We start from the raw sequence: 24,480 nt of genomic DNA, 5'->3' as shown, positions 1-24,480 counted from the left end.
CACTTCCTGCCAGGAGTGTATGCACATCACTGGAACAGAATGCAGCTACAACTTTTAAACAGAAGTTTCCCACATAGCTCTCCCCCCACACCACAATTGTAGCTTTCTGCCTCTGCCCTTGGATTTCTGTAAAATGGTAATTAGTGTGGAGGGCTAACATGAACCAGCAGGGACCTTGTTTGAAAAACTTTGAAGCAAATCAGGTTTCTCCAATGTATAGTCAGATCCCAGGGACCCTGAATTTGCCCATCTGCAGGGACACTGATGTCCCCATCCCACTCCTGAGATTTAACTTGGTCCCTGTCTTCCACATTCAGGTGATTCTATTTAAATTCTAAACATTATATTTGCGAAGGGCCCCTTAGCACAACAATACGCACTAATCACCCATCTACAGGAAAAGACAAAAGCCTATCTCACAGCCATAAATACTGCACTCCCAAGCTAACTACACCAGATCACAGAGTGCTGTCCTCTGAAGATGCCGGCCACAGAGACTGGCGAAACGTTAGGAAGAACAACCTTCAGAACACGGCCAAAGAGCCCGAAAAACCCAGAACAACCATTAAATTCTAAACACTTTCTCATTTATTTTACTCATAATCATAAATGAACTTATGCAATTTTCTGCAAATCTGTGTCTATTGTTGATGTGTAAGGTGGTTGCCCTACTGCCTTTGTGGCTCAATTCCCTCTGATGGTAAGTGTGTGTGTGTGTGTGTGTGTGTGTGTGTGTGTGTGTGTGTGTGTGTGTGTGTGTGTGTGTGTGTGTGTGCTTTATTTTCCAGCCAGAGTGCACACCTGATAATTTCTCAGAAGCCTCCTGGAAGTGTGACTCAGCTTAAAATGAAATTTTAGAGGGAGTTGCTGCTACTGCCACAGTGGTGGGTCTGGTGGGATGGCAAAAGTAAGTAAGGTGCAGCCTTTGGAATTAACACAGCTTTTGAAACAACCCACTTTTAGAAAATAATCTCCCGTGTTAGATAAAAGCAACTGATCTCTGAACTTTCGCAGGAGGCATTCGTGCCACTGCAAAGGAATCTTCTCCTGAAGGGGAGGGAGGTTAGAGCCAGATGGCTTTTTAGCTCTTCTTCTGCAGTACCTGCAGTAAGCGGCTCTCTAAAGGCTGTGGAGGGAATGACTCATTACAGTTTCTCTTTGAAAAGAGACTACCACTCCCTCCCAACCATGAAACCAACCTAATACTTCATGGAAACACAGTACAATTATACTGAAACATTCATACAGAAAGTGTTTCAGAGAGATTCTGCTTCCTCCCCAGGATATTAACTAGCACTGCCTGGAGTTGGGTGGCGGGCACATCTCTCTGCTTGCAGAGAAGTTCGTGATGTGGTAGAATTATTCATGCACGGCATAGCCGTGCACCCGTGTGGCAATCCAGCAAGCTCTTCCAAAGGCTTTCTAACAAATCTCTTGATCCCTTCCCTCTGTTGGTGTAATGGTTCCTGCATAAACCAACTGTCATGCGAAGGTCCAAGCCACGAAAAGAGTGGTTGAACATTTGCATTCAGAAGTGCTACCGAGGGCAGGGTGAGAATATAAATGCTTGTTATGGGAACGAGAACCCTTTTTGGCAGATAATAGGGGTGCTGTTTTTGTTGAAAAACTCTTGAGGATTTTTATATGACAAAGTTATGTTGGGTTAAGGACCACGACATCCACTGTCAATATCTTGAAAGTCGTCATTTCATCAAGATGCATGAGTACTTGACTTTTTAAATATAATTTTCTGTTATCCTATCTTGAGCACTACTAAGCATTACTAATTACTATTGTTTTGAATTGTTTTTAACTGTTTTTAGTTTATAATGTTTGATGGAACCTGCCCGGAGTAGACTTTGTCTAAAAGGGCGGGATAGAAATCTAATAAATAAATAAATAAATAAATAAATAAATAAATAAATAAATAAATAAATAAATAAATAAATAAATAAATAAATAAACAAAACAAAACAAAACAAAACAAAACAAAACAAACAAGATGTTGAGTAGAGATAGGCATGAACCACCAATTTGGTAGTTCATGCCGGTTCATTTAGCAGTCAGACAGGTGTTTGGTGTTCGAAAGCCACTCCTCCTCCAGCAGATACCCACTTAGAGGCAGCACCCAGCTTCCCTGCCCCACCTCCTCCGGGCATCACCTCTGAATGGGTGGCTGCTGGAGAAGGTGGGTCTTTGCAACTCCAAACACCTGTCCAGCTGCTAAACAAACCAGCTTGAACAGCTGAACTGGTGCTTCATGCCCATCTCTAATGCTGAGCATTCCTGGGCCATATATAATACTGAGAAGTAAATTTGAGCATAGTAAATTGCACTAGTGCATTCAATGGGTCTGCTCTAGTTGTGATGTAGTTTAACACAGTAAGTAGCAACTAGAATAGGTCATCATGAATCAATGATACTTATTGAGGAGCTGAGTTACCAACTCTCCATTGATTCAATGAGTCTCATCTAGCACAACTTACTACACTACGCCACAGGTTTTCAGCCTATAGTATGGCAACCTTAATTTAAAAGCTATCCCATTGGGCATGGAAACAAATTGAGTCCTACAGTATACATTTTGGGAGAGCTTGTTTTCCAGCACAAGTCCATACCTGGAGACATGTAGAGAAGCTGTTGCTGCTTTGGGAGGGCAGGTTTCGTTCGTGGTGGTAAAGGTGGGCTCTCAGCATAGCTGACATTTCTGTCACTTGCTCCAAAAGTCTCCTCTATAATGTCATCATACAAATGCTCACTGCTACCATCCAAGCAATGTGGATCTGCCAGTAATGTGTGATCTCCTTCTGCTCCATCGGTGTCTTTCACTGCCACTCTTTCCCACTCTTTGTCTTTCAGCTCTGTCTCACCATCCATGTCTCCTTTCTTTGGGGTTTTCTTACTGACTTCAGGCTTTTCTCTTAGGCTTGGCCTACCTGTTAATGATGGAAAGAAAATGTATTTCATTTTAAACGCGCCCTCTGGAACCATTTCATATTTTGCAGATATTCGCAGAAGCAGCAGCGGCATTGCTAATAAAACTTTCATGAACTAATACGGCGGAAAGCTGTCACATCTATAACTCCAGTGGAAGAAAATCTAAAATATTTATTAAACAAATGGTAGAGGCTTTTGTTAGGTTCTGTAACTTCGCAACATGTCGTACTCACACATGTGATAATGTTGGGCTTTGTCTAAGTCATAGAGACAATGTAGTGTTGTTCCTCCTCCCTATCCCACAGCAATCCTCTCCCAGTTTAGAGCATCCAGATCTAAATGCAGCACAGCACCAATGAGGGAGCAGAGCAAGCCATAACTTATGCAGCTGCATGGCTTTGTTTTTAATAGACTGTCACCTGCCAGCTTGTCATTTAACATTCTTTTAACATGGAATAAATATTGCCACTGGGAGGAGAAGGTTGAGTTACTGGAAAGACTGCACTTTATGGGTTGCATGAGGTCCTGCTGTCTTACCAAGTATAAATATATAGGGAAAATTCATTTAGGCTAGAATAAAGAAAGGCATATCTTATATGCAAACTGCTTCCATATAATTATTGTAGGGTGTTCCCTGTTCCTCGTGCCTTTAGCCTTTTTGCAGCTGCCCTTAACAATGTTCTAGTCTATTGATAATTCATCAGGCTGCAACTGAGGCAGCTGCCAAGTATTCTGGAATTCTGGACCCCAATCTGGGCACTGGTTCTGTCTAAACAGACTGGGATAAAATACCAACTGTAGCAAAGCCAAGGACCATTATAAAGCTGTAGGGTAGTTGTTAGGGAGATGAAGGCTGATAACTTATCTATGTTACAAAAATTTGCCAGGCACATGTTTAGGACATGGAAGTCCTGGCTGCTTGCTTTTTTATTTAATTAATTATGTAATATGCTGGATAGCTTAGTGGTTTAGGGACCTGGCTGCAGAGGATGGGAGCTCAATTCCCCACTGTGTCTCTTGCACAGGAGCTGGATTTTATGATCCATAGGGTCTTTTCCAGCTCTGTTCAAAGATTATTATGCCACCTTTCTCCCGGCATAGGGAACCTTTTTCTAATGTTAAAAAGTGGGTGTGTGGGTGGGTGTGCTTCTCTGGTTACTGAGCAATGTAGTTTCAAGACTAATAGTGGGAAACTGGTGACTCACCTGATTTTGATGGATTCTAGGTGCTATCAGCCCAAGCTAGGATGGCTGATGGGCAAGGACATTGAATGCTGCAGCCCGGCAACACCTGTAGCCCACAGATATTATTCTAATCCATCGTTCTGTGCTGCTGTATTCCAATTACCACCAATTGATGGATAGGTTTGCTCAGAGCTCTGGACATTATGTACTGTACTTTGAATCTTCTGCTTTCTGCTATAGCTAATACTGGTGCAGACATATAAAGTACAAAGGTCCTCAGATAAAGATCATGGGTCTTCAAGGCAGACTCTGGAGTTCCTTTATACAGTATATTGTAAATTCCTGGCATATGTGTTCCACCAACAGCAGGGTGTGTAGTAAGAGGAATACTAGGACATGGGATTGGTTTGTGGACAGAAGGGAATGTGTCAAGTTCACATAAAAATCCCCTTCCAATTCCTTAGGTAAAAGATGACCACAAAATCTTGGGTCTTCCCAATGGATGTGGACTTTGTAATGGGGCATTACCCAAATTCCTATTGAGTTTTTATGCTGGTGTAAAACTTGTTCATTAACTGCAGCAGATTAAGAACCTAGTGTAGGCATTTGCTATTGCATACCAAGTTGTGGGATTCTAGGCACAACAATTTGCAACAATTTGCTGACAAGCTGTATACCCGCTGTGTTATGTTGGCAGCCATAACTAATATGATTTTGGCTATAAGTTTCTATTTTTACTAAGAGAGGTTGCACCAAAGCAATACTAGAAATCTGAGTACTGTAAACTTACAATGAGATTCTGAGCTCATCATCATAACATAGTTATCATCTTCAGTATTCACTTGTCCTTCTTCCTCACCATCAATTTCATTACTGTCCTCATTTGTCTGGAAGGAAGAATAGTGGAGCAACAATCAAAGCATTTGTATCAATAAGGGTTTCAGTGCAGTATGAAATCACAGATCTGGAATCAGTCATGCAAATGTCTCATCTGTTTTCCACTTCTGCATAAACGATTTTGAGAATTCTGAATGGTTTTTAAAATCCAGAGATATCTGCCCACTCATCCCCATTGTAAGAAGAAAAAAAGTTGTTTAAAACACCAAAGAAACTGCAAGAAAACACAAGAGCAGAAGGCTCTCTTTTCAGTGGACTTCAGATAACAATTTTTTAAAGCCAACAACTTACTGGCATGTTTGCACAGAAGTTAAACAGATCTTTTTTCTGAGGCTTTCTTGACTTGCAAGGATTACGACAAAAGAACAATTTTAGGTGCATCCAAGTATTTAGGAATGCCCTGCTCATAGGGGAAGGTGTTTGACTTTTTTGGCCCACTGAAAAGGAGACCTTATGTATGATATCAGAATCGGCTGGGGAAATTCTCCTAAGTTTCAAAAGTGGGTTGCTGGTGAAATGCTGTTTGTAAAATGTTAAGCCCTAAGTTACTTTCGGCATGCTGTACTGTATTTTGGGGGGAGGGAATTTGGCTCCCAGACAATGCATGTGACTCTAATTGCTTCTGCCTTGCACCAACATCTCTCTACAATTAGAATCAGTGTTGGCATTGGGCCAGTCTGTAGCAATCTGTTCTTTATTTTTGCAGCAAAATAACATACACTGGAGGAGATCTGAAGCAGGTGATCCATGACTGATCTCTGTACATTTTGTTTTTCTTTTCTCAAACACAGCCATGCTGTGTCTGGAGGGTGGAAGTAGCACCCTCCAGTTTGGCAGAAGAAGCTGTATCTTGAAAAGAGACTGGGTTAAGCACCTTCTCTCTCTCCCTTGCTACCTAGGCAAATTGGCAGCCAACCCCTGGCTGAACACCAGCAGAAGTGGAGAAAGAACTGGGAGTTTCATGCTGAATTCTTAGACAAGAATGTATGATTTCAACCTGTTTCAACAAAACTGGCTTTACCTCCTTTATCTGTTTTATGTCTGCTTCTGCCCAGGGAAGAATTGCTGGAGGCAATGTGCCCACTCAAGGACGGATGTATTTGCACCCTCACAGCTAAAAATCTCAGCATGTGCATGTTTTCTCGATAGCAAATTTGTTCACCCTCCAAATTTTAGCACCCTAGTTCAAAGCACTGGTTACCCTGCCCCACTTACAGCTTTGATAAGTGGCACAGCAACCAAATTTGTGCAAAGTCACTGCGGCTACCAGGGCTTCCAGCCATATCAAGGAGCACCTTCTGAGCCCTGATTCTGAATCTGTTTTTTTCAGGAAGAGTGAAGCCCCTCCAAAATAGTCTGTCTGCCAAGTTCCCAGATCTGAGTTATTTATTTATTTAATTTGTATCCCGCCCATCTTGTCTATACAACTACTCTAGGCAGCTGGCACAAGACATGTTATCTAGTTACAATTCAGTCTAACTTTTGTTGGTCCTCAACCAATGAGTTACATCCAGTATGTGCCAACCTAGGACCTCCATGCATAGGACTACAAAGAAACAATTGATTCTACATCTTTTGGTACCACTACAATTTATGCTGATTCTAGAAGTTCGCAATTTCCATTTTAGAAATTTAATTTCAGATCCTGAAGCTTCAACACCTAGCCAGGAAGATGTTTGGACTTCCTTGTGTATATTCTCTACCATAAACTCTGTGGTGACTAGTTTGATGAAATATCTTGCAATAACTGAAAGCTTCATTTCTTGCAATATTTACTGGCCTGGTAAAGTCTACCAATTGTGAAGCTGGTGCATCACATATGTTGTTGTTATGTCCCATTAAGCTGATTCCAATTTTCTGTGACCCTATGAATTAGTGACAACCCCAGGGTCCTATAATTAACAGCTCTGCTTAGATCTTGCAAATCCAGTCATTCTATCTCATTTTCAGTTGTCCTCTTTTCTTGCTGGCCTCAACTTTTCTTGACTTTTTTGCATACATCATACATAACTTATCTTTTTGGCTGAACAGATTCACCCAGCTACCTCTCTGCAATTGATTGTAATTTTTCTCCAACTTGTGCTGGAAGAAGGAAATGGGGAAGACATTTTATTCTCATATCCCTGTGTGCTCTGAATAAAAGCATTGTACCAAGTGCCCCTAAGTCTGTGCTAAGAGAAGCTGCACCATTTGATCCATGCACAGTACTAAACATGTCTCCATTTGTCCATTTTGAATTATTTATTCTGTCTCTGCTAGTTACAGGGAGGGAAAACCAAAATTTTATCTTCTGGAATACTGGCAATTGTAATGAGCCCTCTCTGGCTTTGTAACATTTCACTAGTTCCATACTCACCTACCATCAAGTTTACTTACTTACTTACTTACTTACTTACTTACTTACTTACTTACTTACTTACTTACTTACTTACTTACTTACTTACTTACTTACTTATTTATTTATTTATTTATTTATTTATTTATTTATTTATTTATTTATTTATTTTGTAGTCATAAAATCCAGAGTGATTCACTTCCAGAAAGAAGAGAAGAGAAGAGAAAAGGGGAAAAAAGGAAAGGAAAGAAGATTCTTTGGAAATACTGAGCCCAACAATTAATTTTGCTTTTTCTCCTTTATTCACATGGAGTTATACAGTGAGGCATAACAGTAAGTAGGAAGTAAGTCCTATTCACATTGTCTTTGTTTATTTATTTTTTGCTTGTTTGTCCAAGTCAGAGTAGCTGTCAGTCCAAACACAAATGGAATCATTTTTAACTTTGACTAAAAAATAAACACGTACTGTTAAAACTCTTTACTGTTAAAGGGTCCCCCCATCCAGTGTGTGTGTGTGTGTGTGTGTGTGTGTTTTTGTGTGTGTGTGTGTGTGTGTGTGTGTGTGTGTGTGTGTGTGTGAGAGAGAGAGAGAGAGAGAGAGAGAGAGAGAGTGCATGTGTGTATATTGCTTGTTAACAAGGAACTGCATCATGTACTGCCTGGCATTTGGTTTTCAAAAACAGAGGACGGTTTCAAGGCCAAAATTTAAGTAGCATCCATTGAAGCTCCCTCCGTCATGGAAATTTGCTGAAGCCGAAGCATCTTTAAAATCTGTGGTAAATCTATTCAGCCTGGCCTTGGCTGTTACATTTTTATATCTCTTCTCTTCCTGAGCAGTTCCACAGGAGTGTGGGTAGGAGCACCGTCTTTCCCCATGGGAACAAAAATCACTGCAAAGGAAACGGATAACAGTTCCCTGTTTTTCTCTTCAATGCCTTACCAAGTCATTAGGGGGCATGAAGAATCTGGGAAGGAAGGGGCTCTGAGTTCCTCAAGCAGCTCAGCTCATGTTAAAACTTTGGAGATTTAAAAAAATGCTTTTGGGGACTACATTGCCCAAATCCCCCAGTCATCATGGAACTGGCTGGGGGATTCCGAGATTTGTAGTTCAAAAATGAAACTTTTCGGTGTTCCAGATCAGCAAGAAAGGAGGAAACTGAAGGAGAATGAGGGGGATAACCAGGTTTTGAGAGGCCCTTGGGGAAGTTGCTCTCCACAGTCTACCTCACTCTTGGAGTGAGCCTAACTCTTCCATGACCACTTGGCACTATTGTCCTTTTGTCTGCACCCTATTTCTTGGCCATTTGCATGACACCCAAAGGGAGGGGGAAACTAAATTGTATGCATGTTGTCTTTTCCTGATTCTTTACCCTGTTTGCCTAATCAGAGAGGGGAAGGAAACTGGTTATGACACTAAGGCAGTGGGAGGCAGACACCTCAAGAGGTATATGGTGGTGGTGGTGGGTAGGAGCACAATCCCTCTACTCGATCCCTCTACTCTTCTCTCAGCATCCCCTAAACAAGCCAAATGTTCCTATTTATGGTAGCCAAAGACACTCCATTGACAGTACTGAAGTAAGATCCAATTGCCAATCCAATTGCCAATCCAAGGCCCAGCAGTGGATTCCTACTGGCTTGTGAGTTGTAATAGCTGCTGATCTTTGGGGGCACACATGGGCTACTGCAGAAAGGTCCGGTGCACTGAAGTTTATGAGCATCTGCCTTGCAACAGCTAGAACTGAAACAGGGCTCAGCCAGCCCCTTGGAAATCCTTTCGCATGGATGCTGCCATACACTTTGTGTAACTTAAAATGACACACATTTTTTCACGCACGTGATTAGAAACAACTCCATCGTAGCCTTGGTTGCAGACCCTCACTCTCTGGCATTTTACAAATGCTTGTGTAACCAAGATGCTGGTTGTTAGAATTTTATTCTTCGAAGTGTATTTTAAAGATTATAAACTGCTTTTAAATTATTATTGTATAATTAATTAACTGATTATCAATTATTATTATTATTTGTTTGTTCTTAACCTTGTAATTTATTGTGTTTTTAATGCCATGTTTTAACGTGAGTTGCCTAGGGTCTCATCACTGGGAGGTAGGCAGCCCAAAAATGAAGCAAGCAAACAAATAAGCTACCAGATGTTCATATTAACCAAGGAGTTCTGCTCCCTCCTTATTGCAGAGTATAGCAGCTTTCAGTTTCACATTAGTTATCTTGTCTGGGGATGCCATCCTTGATTCACTCCATTGCTGAAGGCTCATGTGTTCCTTCAATGTCCTCTATTCATGTCCTATGCAATTATCAGCTGTTAATTTAAAATCCAAGAGGGCTATTCTTTAAGCTAAAGAAGTACTGTATTAGAAATATCCTAACAGTTTCTGAACTCAGCTCAGCAGCTGCAGTTTCTGACCTAGCAGGTGACACATTGCATGGAGCCTTAGTGTTCATTTGGAGATTTAGCATCTATAGAGTTTGGAAAAGCTACATTTTTGTTTTGCAGATCACTGAATTCCCCAGCTAATGTGGCCAGTGATAATGCTGGACAGAAATTCTGGGAACACTCATCGTTAAAAAAACAAAGCAAAACAAAAACAGATTATCCTAGTCCCAAGCATATATGAAACCCAGTAGAGAAATGCACAGTTTAGGGCTGCCTAACAGAAGTAGGCACAATGAAATGTAGGCCAAATAGTCACCATTATGCCCAAGGTAAGGGCCAAAGTATTCAGTACCCTACTGAGGTGTTCTAGTTAGAAGTAAACATATGAAGGGGGGGGTGTAATATATTACTGGACTCCTCTGACGTCTTTCTTCTCATGCAGACACTGACACTCCTTATTCAAAGGTGTACTTTCAACACACATTTCTGAACAGTGGAAGAGTTAGAATCAGATGGAGTAAAAGCAATTGTTATGCTTCTAAAAACTGGACTTAATAATTAACTTTTCAGTAGAGTTCACTAATCATCTTATCATTTAGCATCTTTTGCGTATGCTTCTCTGACAACCCATTCCTTCTAGCAACTGGGCTGAAAGCAAATAAGTCTCCTAAGATGGTGCTTCTGACGGCTAATTAAAACCAGGTACAGGTCTTCAGCAATGTAAATAGGCCCTGATTCCCTAAAGCAAACTGCATGGGGAAATTTACTGTGAAGAAACAGCTGCCCACAATAAGCAATAAGTAGGCTAGAAAATTCTTTGGGGGTTTATCATTTTGACAAGTATCAACCAGAGCTTAGGAAAGTTATTTCTTTTGCAGTGTAACGTCTAGTCTTCTGTGACTGTAGTCTAAAAAGAAAAAGGACTTTGGGGTTCAGAAGTTGAAGCATTACATGGTTTATAGAAAAATGAAGGAGTTGTTGTTACAGTGGTGCCTCGCTAGACAGTTACCCCGCATGACAGTTTTTCGCTAGACATTGACTTTTTTGCGATCGCTATAGCGATTCACAAAACAGTGATTCCTATGGGGGAATTTCGCTGGACAATGTTTGGTCCCTGCTTTGCAAACCGATTTTCGCTAGACAACAATTTTGACAGCTCCTTCTGCGCTCGCAAAACGGGTGTTTTCAGGACCTAAGCTTCACAAGACAGCTATTTAAACAGCTGATCAGTGGTTCGTAAAGCGGCTTTCCTATAGCCGATCTTCGCTAGACAACGACGATTCTTCCCCATTGGAACACATTAAACAAGTTTCAATGCATTCCAATAGGGAAATGCTTTTCGCTAGACAATGATTTCGCTAAACAGCGATTTCAGTGGAATGGATTATCATCGTCTAGCGAGGCACCACTGTATTACCATTTTGGGCATCTACATATCACAGAGTTAAGCTAGTGATAGTAGCTTGGAACAGTGTTTTTGCACCATTGCAAAGCCAAGCACCCTTCATTTCTGTGATGTATTCGATGGGTACAAATAGGAACAGCTGGGTCATTCTTAAAGAGACAGAAGCAGCCAGGCGTTCTAAAAGGACAAGCAGCTTTGCCCTCTCTTTCTCTCCCTCTCCTCCCAGGGCAGCTGGGATGAGTGGCCAGTGTGAGGGCAAAGCAGGCAAGCTGCAAATGAAATGATTTCAAAAGCCAGGGGAGCTCCGTCAACCAAGATACAACACAGCTTTAAAATATACTAAAAGTTTTCCCAAGAGGATGCACCCTCAGCAGTGTAAAAAGTCAACATTTTAACCACTATCTCCAGGAGACGCAGACAGCAATTCATATATCATGCGACTGTCGCCTTACTATCAAATCACAGCAAAGAACCTCGTATGCATATCTCAGGGTTAATCCATAATGTAGATAAACCTAGATCTCTCTCTCTCAGAAATATGATGCCCTCTCTTTTTTTTTGATTGAAACTCCAGAATTCTGAAGCCATCATGACCTGGGTTGAGCCTGGGAGCATTAGACCAACAAATATTTTTTTCCCAGTTCAGTTCTCTCTTTCCTTGGAGTCATGCCCACTATAATTCTTCAGACATTGATAAAATTAAAGGGGGGGGAATTAAAAGATTGATAGGGGGGAAGCAAAGGACAAAACACTGGGGCACAAAGAAAACTTCACAGAATCCTTTGCTAGTTTTAGAAACAGCTGAGGTTCTGTGGTCCACATCCTCTCTCCATGTCATGGGCTAATGATGGTGGAAGATAGAGAAATATCACGGTCTACATTCTTTTCATCTTTGAAGATTGCAGTCCTATTCCGATGTTTTAAAAAGGGTTAATTTGAAAGCGTGAGCAGGGAGAGAGTTCTGGGGCCACTGTCTGTCTCCATATAAAGAAGAACAGTCTGAAAAAGAGGCAGGATGCTCCATGGGGTGTCTTTCCATGTGCCAGGGATTAGAGATGAGCACAAACCAAACTACAAACCAGAAAAACCAATGAATCCAGCTGGTTTGTGGTCCGTTTTGCGAACTGGGTTGAGAATCCCATTTTCCCAAAGCAAAATGAAGCACTGAACCCCACCACCCAGCGGTTCATTTTGTTCAGCAAAAGGGAATGCCCACCCACCCTCTTTCCACTACCCCGTTACCTCCCTATCTGGTGCTGCCATGTTGTCCTCTTCCACCACCGCCACCAGAGACAGCAGGTCCAGCTTCCCTTCCCTGAGTCAGTTTGTTTTTCAGGTAGTTTGTTAGCCACAAACCAGGAATCATCATGATCCACTTATTTTCCAGTTTGTGCCCATTTCTAATAAGGAATGCTTGTTTTCAAGCTCTCTAGCTGTGTGGAGGGATTCCATATATATAGGAGGAACTTTCCTCTTCAAACATTTCTTCTTCCCCCTGTGGAGACAGGGAGAGGCAGGGGGCAGTACTAGAACTGTCTCCCTACTCACACTTTCAATTAAGCCTTTTAAAATGCCTGTAGAGGGCTCATATTGCATTCTACAAAAATTCAGTGTGTAACAGAGTGCGTCAGAATGTCATGTACACTTGTATCTGATTTCTTTTTGACAGCCATGTAAAAATGATGTCAAAATAAAGCTCTGTGGCTGTTTTCCAGAGTGGGGGAAAGGAAGAACATCTACATAGCACCTCTTCCCATTCTACTTCTTGTTCGACAAACACATTAAAACAATTTCAAGCGTTTCCCCATTGTTTCTCTCAAGCATGACAGCAGCGGCAAGGCAAGTCATGAGAGGAGAGAAGAAATGTACTCCCCACATTGCCCCCAAAAGACAAAATGAACAATTATTTTTATTACAAAATATAATAATGACAAGTGGTGCCTCAACCTTTTCGGAGCAGACTGCTTTATATTGATTGAAATGAGTTTGGCAATTTTCCATTCAGGAAGAGAACATAATGTTGGTATTTCTTAATTTAGGGTAAAGGGAACATTTATTTTTTAAAGCAATTTCATCATGATATCTCCGTGTGGCAGGGGTTTATGTAGCAGGGAAAATATCACCCTGTTCCAACTTTCAGCTGAATCTGTCCCCTGACTCCAGCTACTGTAACTTGAACTCACCTTAATTTTGTAGTATGTTGCTAGAAAGAGTTATGAATGGCATTGATATGGCCAACATACCAATTCGTACCAAGTGAAATGCTGTATGTTGTGAAGTCACCTATGACAACCCTAATAAGCTTTTCAAGGTAAGGAGTAGTTTTACAAGTGGCATCTTTCCATCCTCCCCCACTCCCCAACGAGTTTCCATAATTAAGCAGGGATTCAGACCCAGGTCTCCTGAGTCCTAGTCCATCACTCTATCCAATACACCACATTGGCTCTACAAAAACTGGATACCAGCCTTAAAGAGGATGATGGATGCTTGATCTTCCTGAAGGTAATTCAGAAGGAAACATAAAAGCTTGCATTATAATTCATTTTGTGGACATTCACAAGACACATGTTTTTAAATCCATGTTTGGCCCCCTAGCAATGTTTCTCTCAGAGATGGAAGTAGGAATCTTCTGGGGAAGGGCGGAATAACCCCAAATCAATGGTGATTCCTGGACCAAGCAAAGGGACAGTTCACAGAACATTGAAAATGGATCTTTCTGTGGAACTCCTCACACTCTTTAGTGTAAAGGTAAAGGTAAAGGTTCCCCTTGACAATTTTTGTCCAGTCGTGTTTGACTCTAGGGGGCGGTGCTCATCCCTGTTTCCAAGCCATAGAGCCAGCGTTTTGTCTGAAGACAATCTTCCGTGGTCACATGGCCAGTGCGACTTAGACACGGAATGCCGTTACCTTCCCACCGAGGTGGTCCCTACTGATCTACTTGCATTTGCATGCTTTCAAACCGCTAGGTTGGCGGGAGCTGGGACAAGCGACGGGCGCTCACTCCATTGCGTGGATTCAATCTTACAACTGCTGGTCTTCTGACCCTGCAGCACAGGCTTCTGCGGTTTAGCCCACAGCGCCACCACGTCCCCTACTCCTTAGTGTACAATTTTTTAAAAAATTGAAAACATTTTGTGTGGGTGAGTGTGCTGCAAACTACTTTCAGAACATGGCAAAATTGCCCCCTCCCAGCTTTTGAGATCATTGTTTCATCTTTCAAAACTTTTAGGATGTGCTGGGCCCCATAGAATGCAGCTCATTCACCACATATGGCCTTTCCCAGAAAGGCTTCTTATTCGGTGTGAAGATGTGGAGTCTGAAGGGAGTAGTTCTGGACCACCAGTATAAAAAGCTGCAATTCAGTTGTCAGTCATCATTGGACAAAGGTGCTCAATTAGATCTGATGATCCACAGACCAGCCTGAACAGTGTGTATGTACAGGGATATGTGAATGCATGTGTGTGTGTTTGTTAGCATTTGCTTCGGAAGTGGGTTGGTCACAAGTAGGGAGGCTTGAGCAATTTAACCTTTGCAACTTCTTAGTGGTGGGGGACGTGGTGGCGCTGTGGGCTAAACCGCAGAAGCCTGTGCTGCAGGGTCAGAAGACCAAGCAGTCATAAGATCGAATCCACGCGATGGAGTGAGCACCCGTCGCTTGTCCCAGCTCCCGCCAACCTAGCGGTTTGAAAGCATGCAAATGCAAGTAGATCAATAGGGACCACCTCGGTGGGAAGGTAACAGCGTTCTGTGTCTAAGTCACACTGGCCATGTGACCACAGAAGATTGTCTTCGGACAAAACGCTGGCTCTATGGCTTGGAAATGGGGATGAGCACCGCCCCCTAGAGTCGAACACGACTGGACAAAAATTGTCAAGGGGAACCTTTACCTTTACCTTTACTTAACTTCTTATAACCTGACCCTTATCTCTTAGAGTGAAGTGTAGCTGGGACTTATCCTCCAGATTTCATGCTTTTCTAATTAGAAATGTTTGCACCTCAATAAGGGAATGCAGTTATAAGTATAACCATGAAAAAGAACTTACACGTAGGCAACAATCTGGTCCAGAGTTGTCTTGTCTGTCCGCAGGAAACAATAACTTCTTTGATTCTGGCTTTTTTTTTAGCCTCTTTTCACCTTCACCATTACAGAGTATCTTTCATCATTAAATACCATTACTTTGATTTATAGCTGCTAGTCCCACTGCTGGAAGATTGTTCTGGTTGGGTTTGTCTTGTAGACACTTTTCACTTGAGTTATCATCCATACCTGGGGTAGCTTGTAAACTGAGGGCAGGTGCAGGAGAAGTGTCCACCCACTCCAGTAACAAGCTGCCTGTGCCCATACCTATACAAAACCCCCACCCAACTAATGTAACAAATCTATCCTTTTATTCACTAAATATTGTGTTTCTCTATGCTGTCACCTAGCAACCAGGCATTGTAGATCTAAGCATTGTGCCTAGTTCTCAATTCTGCATTAACGTTGCTCATATAGCACGTCCTCTAAAAGGTAAAATATTAATCAGAGAACTAGAAATATTTTAATTATTTATCATTTCTTTTTATCACCCAAGCTTACTTTTCAAGAGCACTAAGAGTACTCAGAAAAGTGGTGGAGGAAAGGAATTAAAGTCTAATTGGGGATAATAATATTTCAGCCCCTGTCTTCAATGTAAGGTCGTATTGTGAAGCACACAGTAATAATTTCTCTCTTTCACACTCATTCAATGCTTTACAACTGTCCCACTCATTGGCCAGCATAAGGGAGACGATATCATCAACAACAGCAGACTGCCAGTAATTAAAGAGTTCCTGCTATGATCCCGGGTTTCATACAAATCACAGAAAATCAGTATCATTGCATGCGAGTCTTGTGGATAGGAACTTGGTACTTAATGGCAATCTGCTTCTTCTTTGTTCATGACAGAAGCAATCCAGGGGGCTGGTCACTAATTAAAAAGTTCCTTTTGTCAATGTAAGTTATGCAACAGAGTTTCACCTAGCATGTTAGAAAAAGAAGAAAACAGGCCAGTATCCAGTTCTAGACATACACATATTGTGCTCCAGCTGTGAAAGCTGCTATAGCAACTTGCCTACTGTATGTTTGGTCACATGTGGCCAGCAACTTACCTGATCACTGGCAGCATCTGCAGCTGGAGCTCCATATATGTGTAAATATATGGAGATTGGGACACAGTATTGTAATCCTAAGGACATATTTTGAAAATGCACAACAACTACATTATATATACATCCTATAACTCAGGGTTACATTTAATGCATCTGATGAAAAGGACTAAATAGATACAAATATCACAACTATCTGCAACTAGTTACTTTTAAAGCACCAAGTAATGAAAGTAGGTACAAAGTTACTTTGAAGTATGATGAGTAATGCCTAAGTTGCTTAGGTATATTAAGGAACACCTAGTTGCTTGCAAAGGTTATAGTTAAAGGGTATAATAGGGTACAGCTAGAGGTAAACTTTTGACAGAAATAACTTTGATGTCATTCTCTAATTAATGCTACTTAGTCAGGGAAAACTCTTTGATTTTACGTATTTTGAATTTTATGTATTTTGAATTTTTATACATTATTACCAAGGCGCTATATAAGAACTGGCAGTAGTCGAAACTCAAAAGTGTTTTCCTCTATTTTTCTGGCCTGTTGGCAATAACCCAATGCACTGATAACACACAACATAACAAATGACATGCAGACTTTGAGCAATGAGAGCAATAAAAGCAATAATTGGAACTTGGCTCCTGAAGAGTAATGAGTAACACAATGAGTTTCTTTCAGTAGATAATGTTCTGAGCTTTGCTCTGGTTTGTGAACATTTAAAAATAATAATTGTGTGCCATCAATTCAATTCTAATTTATAGCAGCCCTTTTCAGGATAGTCTAGGTGGAGAGGACTCAGAGGTGGTTTACCATTCCCTTCTTCTGGGGACACCCTGGGAGTGGGCAGTTTGCCAAAGGCCACACAGATTGGCTCTATTCGCTGGAGGCACAGTGGGGAAGTGAACTCCCAGCTTGAAGAGAAAAGTGTATGCTGCTATATGATATATGGAAACAGAGTGAAACATTGAGGAAAGTGATGCTGTTATGAAGTTAGGTTATGGTGGAATGGTTTTACTTTTGCATAAATCCATTCACCCCTTAATGTCTGTCAGCATATAATCCACCCACCTTTTTTGTTAGCTTGTTAAAAATGCATTTCTATTTCTTACTCTTCCATTTCAAATAAAGTATGCAAAGACATAAGAATAATGCAATTAGGATACTGGAAGCAATGTGTTTAAAATTGTGCCAAAACTGTTACGAAGGAAGGAAACTAACTGTTCATATGAATAATAGTGTATTAGCACCAATGACCATTTAAAGTATTTTAACATCAGGCCCTGAAAAATGTCTTATTTGTAGCTAAGCTCCCCAGTAACCAAGCAGTTGTGAGCTTCTGTAACATCATGTTCCTTTTGCTATCTCCAGTATAATTGTCTAAACCATATGGCTTTTCACCAGGCTGCTGGAGATAACAAATTAAGGAACTTAGTCCCGTTCCAAGTATACACAGAGGCAATCCATCACTAGCACATACAACATGATTGTTTCTGCTGGTTCTTCTTGCTGACGCCCTTAACATGTTATTTATTACCTTGCATGCATCATAGATTTAAATCTCCTTAATAACATTTTCTGAATCTTTTAGACCAGTGGTTCCCAATCTTGGGTAACCCAGGTATTCTTACACTACAATTCCCTGAAGCCTTCACCACTAACTCTGCTGGCCGAGGTTTCTGGGAGCGGAGATCCAAGAACACCTGGGCTATCGAAGGTTAGGAACCACTGTTCTAGACCAGATAGATGTTTGGTTTAGATCGACCCAGTCTTCTTATTTATATGGCATGTGATGACTTGTTCTCATATAATCTGACTATTTATAGCTTTATCTTTTAGTATTAAAGGAAGATCCAACGCAGGCAGCAGCAAATATGTATTTTTTGAAGGACTACATATACGAGTAGACTAGCTTCCAACCACCTATATAGACCTCTTTCTCCCATGTTTACTGTATACCTGTTGCTGAGAGTCTGTTCTAGCTTCTGTGTTACACACATGGATATGTGGGATGGGTCCTTCATGGCCCTTCCTGTAGTATTTGGAGAAATTCATTTGGCTCACTCGTCATCTTTTGGTGCAGTAGGATTGGGCTCAACTTGCAGGGAAAGAAAATCCAGACTGAGAAGAAGGTATTTTTTCCCCTCACATTCACTCTAAGAATTCACTCGGTTTTTTGCCTCCTCTGGCTCACCCACAAAAAGGAAGATTTGCATAATAAATTTCGTCCTTCTAGCTCTCGGTTTTTTGTTCCTCCTTTGAAAAATATTTTTTTCTGAGTAGTCACCATTACCATTCTTCCCCTGAGGTCTAGTATTATAAGAGAGAGAGAGAGAAACACTACCCATCAAAGCACCCCAGTTCCATGTGGGTGCCTCAGAAGAATGCATTGTCATTATCAAGCTCTTGGCTGGCCATACTCAAATGAGAAAAGGGCACAATCATTAAGCAACCGGTTATGTTGCTACACAGAAAACAGAAACATGGGAAGGTACCTTGAATCAAATCAGACTTTTGATCTGTTCAGCTCAGCTTACACTGACTGGCAGTGGATTTGCAGGGCTTCTGAAGGGAATCTTTTCCAGCCTTACCTGAAGATGTTTGAGACTGAACATAAGACTAGGGCCTCTCTTCTGAGGAAAAACAAGTTAGCTGGAGATATAGCAGTTAGACTTTAAGGTACTGTAATATTTTGCATTATTTCTTTTTCTTTTGCCAGATATTCTAGCACAGACTAACATGTCTACCTCTTCCAAACTTGGAGAGTTACAGTTTAATTTTGATGGCTATATCTAGGCCCTGGATCAAGAGTTGACTATGTATTGTATAGAAAACCAAAGCAAGAACTTTGAATTCTTTCATATTATTCTACCCTTCTACAAATCTGTAACTCTACACATCCTTTATCCCAGCACATAGCCTCATATTTGACACTTTTCTTCCCCATGGCTCTCCTCTTGTTCTTGAAGGTGACAGAACAGAAATCTGTGGTGGAGGCACAGTACTGCTTTAGTGTTTCCTCCCAGGTCTGTTTGTGTTGTAAGTATCCTATTATCTCTAAGCCTCAGAAGATCTGCACCACAAAAGCATGTGGCCTTCAATAAATAATAGGAGGAAAAGACAGTACATAATTCAAGAGACTGTAACTAAGGAAAGCATTGTCCTTTTTAAATGGAGAAAACAGCTGAATAAACACTTTTTGTACCTTTGCCTATTGTCTTTGAGACTGGAGATAGAAGTTTCTTGGATTGGATTCAACACAAACTATAGCCACCTTTCATCTCCCAAAGTCTTTTGCAACTTTACGTAGTAAAGCCAATTACCTATCATCTTCGATTAGATTGTCTAATACACTGAAATTAATTTCTCTGACAAAATTGTTGGCCTTTCAATGGAAATACTATGTTCTCTACCAATTACAGAAATCTCTGAGCTCTTGTAAATACTGGACATGTGCTGTTTTCAAAGATATTATTTCTTGTTCCTCTAAACCATTACAAGTTTTCTTTACTTTTGTTCTTTTTAAAGGGGAAAACGGTTGGGAGACTTGTGTTATGTACCAACACAATTTGACCCAACTCCGGGAGGCAGTGAAAGACAGGAGGGCCTGGCGTGCTCTGGTCCATGGGGTCACAAAGAGTCGGACACGACTAAACGACTAAACAACAACAACAAGGCCATCTTTCAAAACAAACTTTTTTTTCAACGTGGGTTTCATTTACTATACAATCAGAAATACAATTACAGTTACTAGGTGGCTTACAATTACTCTCACAAAATAGTAAGGCTATTTGGACTGTTATCATGAAAATTAATTGACCATGAATTAAAAATATAATTTTTTGATCATTAAATCTAAAATATATGTTTTTTCTAAATCATGAGAAAGGGCTCACGGGATATTAAGAAAGAGACTACATTAGGATAATCTATCTATCTATCTATCTATCTATCTATCTATCTATCTATCTATCTATCTATCTATCTATCTATCTATCTATCTATCTATCTATCTATCTATCTATCTATCTATCTATCTATCTATCTATCTATCTATCTATCTATCTATCTATCTAATATATACAGTATATATATATCCTAATGTTGTCTCTCTTATATTTAATATTTATATTCACTGTCCTAAATATATATATTTATTAAATATAAGCTAAACTGAATTGGACAATCCAGGAGATGCCCAGGAACCGCTCCCATAATATTTTCCCACAAAAGATAGATTTTCTTTCAGTTTGAGGCATATAAATACCTCAAATGCTTCTCCCTGTTGGCCAGCACTTACTGTGTACATTATGCTTCATGGAATATTTTCCTGGCAGTGAGATACTGCAAAGGCAATAAAAGTAGAGGCTTTTCAAAGAAGATCCACCATCGAAATCTATTTCCTGACATGGCCTTGGTTCACCATCCCAGAGGGAGGAACATTGCTTTGCTATAACAAGCTTGCCTGAAGAAAGGAGGCAGTTTAACTTTACTTGCTTACCTATGACCTGGATTCAAATGCTGAGAGCTAGTGTGATGTAGCTGATAGACAGTTGTACTAGAACTGAGGAGATCTGGGTTCAAATCCCTGCTTAGCCATAAAACATCAGGCACAGAATTGGCAATGGCAAACCATTCCTTGAATATGTAGGACACCTCAATAATCCTAGGACAAACCATGTGATGTTCAGTCAGGATAGGAATATTGTGGTATCTGTTAGTCTGGGTCTCAAAAGACCTCAAATTCTTGCATTTAACACCCTGATTCTAAACCATAAACTATTTTATCAAGTATAATTTGTTATGTGCCTTCAAGTTGGAACTGATTTACAGTAACCCTGATAGGGTTTTCAAGGTAAGTGACGTATTTAAGGAGTGCCACACTGCTCCGTGAGTGCAGGGATTCAAAACCCAGGCCTCCTCAGTCCTAGTTACTGTAGCCACTATACCACACTGGCTGTCAAGTATAATTTAGAGAGCATAAAATCCTCAATCATGATTTGCAAGCGAATAGCTTTGATCAGCCTAGTGACCTCTAGAACTGTTGGACTACAATCATCATTGTCCCCAGCCAGCTGGCCCAATGATTCTGCTACCTGGGAATGATAGGAATTATAGTCCAACACACTTAGAGGGAACAGGTTGTGGAAGGTTACAAGAAACTAGTACTTCTCAGTGTCTCATACTCTAGATACTTTGTACTTCGACACCCATAAACATCAACTAGCATGGCCAGTTGATGTTTATGGGATTCTGAGAATTGAAGTGTAAAACATCTGGACAATCTGAGGTTGACAGCTACTAAAAACAACAGAATGTGCCCAATTGTGGCCTATATGTGATTGCATTTAAATTAACAGTTCCATTTGTGTTCCAGAACCTCCTTCTATGGAAGCAATAGCAGCTATAGTCTATAACAGAACTCCATATGAAAAACTGCAGTTAAAAACCAAGGTACAAAAAACAGTCAGTGGATGTCATGAATTTAAGCCACATTTAATAATAATAATAATTTATTGTCATTGTAAGTATATACACATACAACGAAATTCACAGACACCCAGAGACAGACACATGCACACACATAAATTCCCAAACACTCCCCACCCACTAAAAGTCCCCCACTAAAAATACAAACATCTACACCACAGGCCAAGTAACACGGTCCAACTAATTATTCACTACTGGTGGTCTTTAAGCTCATTATTAATTGCAATTATAGCTCTGGGATAAAAACTATTGAGAAAACGTGTGGTCCAAGTCTTAATTGTTCTATATCTTCTGCCAGATGGTAACAGTTCAAAAAAGTTATAAGCAGGATGGGAGGAGTCTCTCAGGATGCTATGTGATTTCCTTAGACAGCGGGATGTGAAGATGTCATCCAGGGTTGGTAGCTGGAGCCCGATGATATTCTGGGCAATTTTAATGGTTCTCTGTAGAGCTTTTTTGTCCGCTACAGAGCTACTCCTAAACCATGCCAGAATGCCATAGGTTAGGACACTCTCAATGGTGCTACGATAGTATGACAGAAGTAAATGCTGAGATAAATTTAACTTGCCAAGCATTCTCAGGAAATACAGCCTCTTCTGTGCCTTCTTCATTAGCATGTTGGCATTTATAGTCCATGAGAGGTCCTCTGAGATGTAAGTACCCAGAAATTTAAAACTACCAACTCTCTCCACTTCCTCACCGTTTATGTACAGTGGTAAATGTACATTTCTCTTCCTCCTAAAATCAATTATGAGTTCTTTAGTTTTTTTGATGTTAAGTGTGAGATGATTTTCTTTACACCAAAGTATCAACCTTTGTACTTCCTTTCTATAAGCAGACTCATTGTTCTTATTTATGAGCCCCACCACTGTCGTATCATCCGCAAATTTAATAATTGCTACATTTGTAGCAAGGTGAATTATATTTTGCCTTATGTTCACAGAATGCCACTGTGGAGAAGAACATCATGTCTCTGCATGGAATACCACACTTGAATCTAATCACAATCCATCAACATTGTATATTTTAAGTAAAAATTAACCTCCTGTTTTCCCTCCCTTCCTCTCTCATTTTTCTTTATATTTTTTTGTATGGTTTCTATGTCAGCTGTGCATACAAAACAGATTAGGATATAGTCTTAGCTTGGAAATCTGATATCATGTCTATGTGATAGAGGGCTGAGATGTTATGGTAGCAACACACATGGGGGGGGGTAACCTCATGAGACTCTGAGCGCCCAAAGATATTATATTGAATTCAGATATTCATCCAAATGTTGAACAAGGGAATGGTAGATAATGGCCACTGGTATGTGATAGTCTCATTTGTCTTGGACGTGTTAAGAAGAAAATACCCCTGTTCAGTTATTATGCCAAAAAAAGGCCTATTAATACATGTGAAGGGGTTGGACTGTGAGGCTGGCCACACCCTTAGTGTCCCCACATGTGTAGCCTATGACTCTTGGTTTCCAATCTTACTGAGTAGAAGAGGAAGAATATCTAAAGAAGGTATCTACTCTCATCTGCATTGGTAGAGTAAAAGGATCTCTAATGAAGCAGATAGCTTTCTATTTATGAGAGTCAGAGTGAGGTTTAATGAACAAAGTTTCAGACAAGGATTCAGGAGACCCGTGTTAAAATTTATTTATTTATTTATTTATTTATTTATTTATTTATTTATTTATTTATTTATTTATTTATTTATTTATTTATTTATTTATTTATTTATTTTTTTTATTTTATTTTATTTTATTTTATTTTATTTTATTTTATTTTATTTCTATCCCGCCTATCTGGACATATTAGCCCACTCTAGGCGGCTTACAATAAAAGAACAATATAATTTAAAATCTGTGCTTGGCAATGGAATTGGGAATGGCAAACCAATCCTTGAATACCTCATATACCTTGAAAATCCTATCAGGCATATTGTGAGTCAGAAGCAACTTCACAGTCCGTAACAACTACTCATGGTCATGTTAATGCAAATACAAACATCTTCAGACTTTTCAGTGTGTGAAGCGAGGCACTGAAGATGCTGGAGGGCAGGGCCAGTATGGACAGCCCCATGTCTTTTCTACAGATGATTATAGTCTGCTAAGCCATAATGGGCTGGTCTGAAAGAGCCTATGCATGTACAAATTGGTCAATGCAACTGGAGATCCTGGCTTATTGAAGGCTCCATTATCATGTTCCTTTAATAGGGGATGTATACTGGGAAATACTTTTTTTTCTGAGGTTCTTAATTTTTTTAAAAATTGCTTTAACTCAGTGGTTGTTTCAACATGTTTAATTTTATTTTAATACTACAAGTTACTGTGATTTTAGCTGATCTTTTGTAATAATTTTACAAGCAGCAATGGGTTCTGTTATTGGGAGAAAAGCAAGATGATAAATAAAGGAATAGATACAAGAATTTTCAAACACATTACCAGACATGCATAGGGCTGGGGATAGTGGGCTGGATTTTGGGCTCTGGACTTAGGCAGGTGTGGTTTTGGCCCACCTGGTTGCCAAAGAACTACTGACAGCCCTTTCTGTGTCACCTGAGGCCTCTCCCTCCACCTTGGCCTTCACAAATAGTCTCCCTACTCATGAAGAAGAACTTCTGTGGAATCTGAACTGAATTGAAGCTTTCAGTTGCTTAACGTGCCTCACCGAGACAACAAATCCTTCAATGCGGATGTACCCCAACTAGAGATGGGGACAAATATAAAAACAGA

The 24,480-nt window shown here is 40.3% G+C and overlaps 1 protein-coding gene across 5 annotated transcripts in view; it reads right to left on the bottom strand.

Annotated features, from left to right (window-relative positions):
* The window catches only part of BANK1 (B cell scaffold protein with ankyrin repeats 1), a 193,187-nt gene that overhangs the window by 37,287 nt on the left and 131,420 nt on the right, over positions 1-24,480 (bottom strand). For all 5 annotated transcript variants that reach the window (XR_013545800.1, XR_002301625.3, XM_020805437.3 and 2 more), the window contains exons 8-9: positions 4,912-5,008; positions 2,619-2,936 (exon numbers count right to left, since the gene is read on the bottom strand). Coding sequence is in view for 3 of the 5 variants with exons in the window: in XM_020805437.3 (XP_020661096.3) it covers positions 2,619-2,936; positions 4,912-5,008 (415 nt within the window). In the remaining 2 variants the exon portion in view is untranslated. The remainder of the gene's footprint in view (positions 1-2,618; positions 2,937-4,911; positions 5,009-24,480) is intronic.

The sequence above is a fragment of the Pogona vitticeps genome, chromosome 5 (genome assembly GCF_051106095.1).
Source record: "Pogona vitticeps strain Pit_001003342236 chromosome 5, PviZW2.1, whole genome shotgun sequence".
Taxonomy (NCBI): domain Eukaryota; kingdom Metazoa; phylum Chordata; class Lepidosauria; order Squamata; family Agamidae; genus Pogona; species Pogona vitticeps.
Note: the sequence above shows the minus strand (reverse complement) of the source record. Positions and strands in the feature narration are given on the sequence as shown.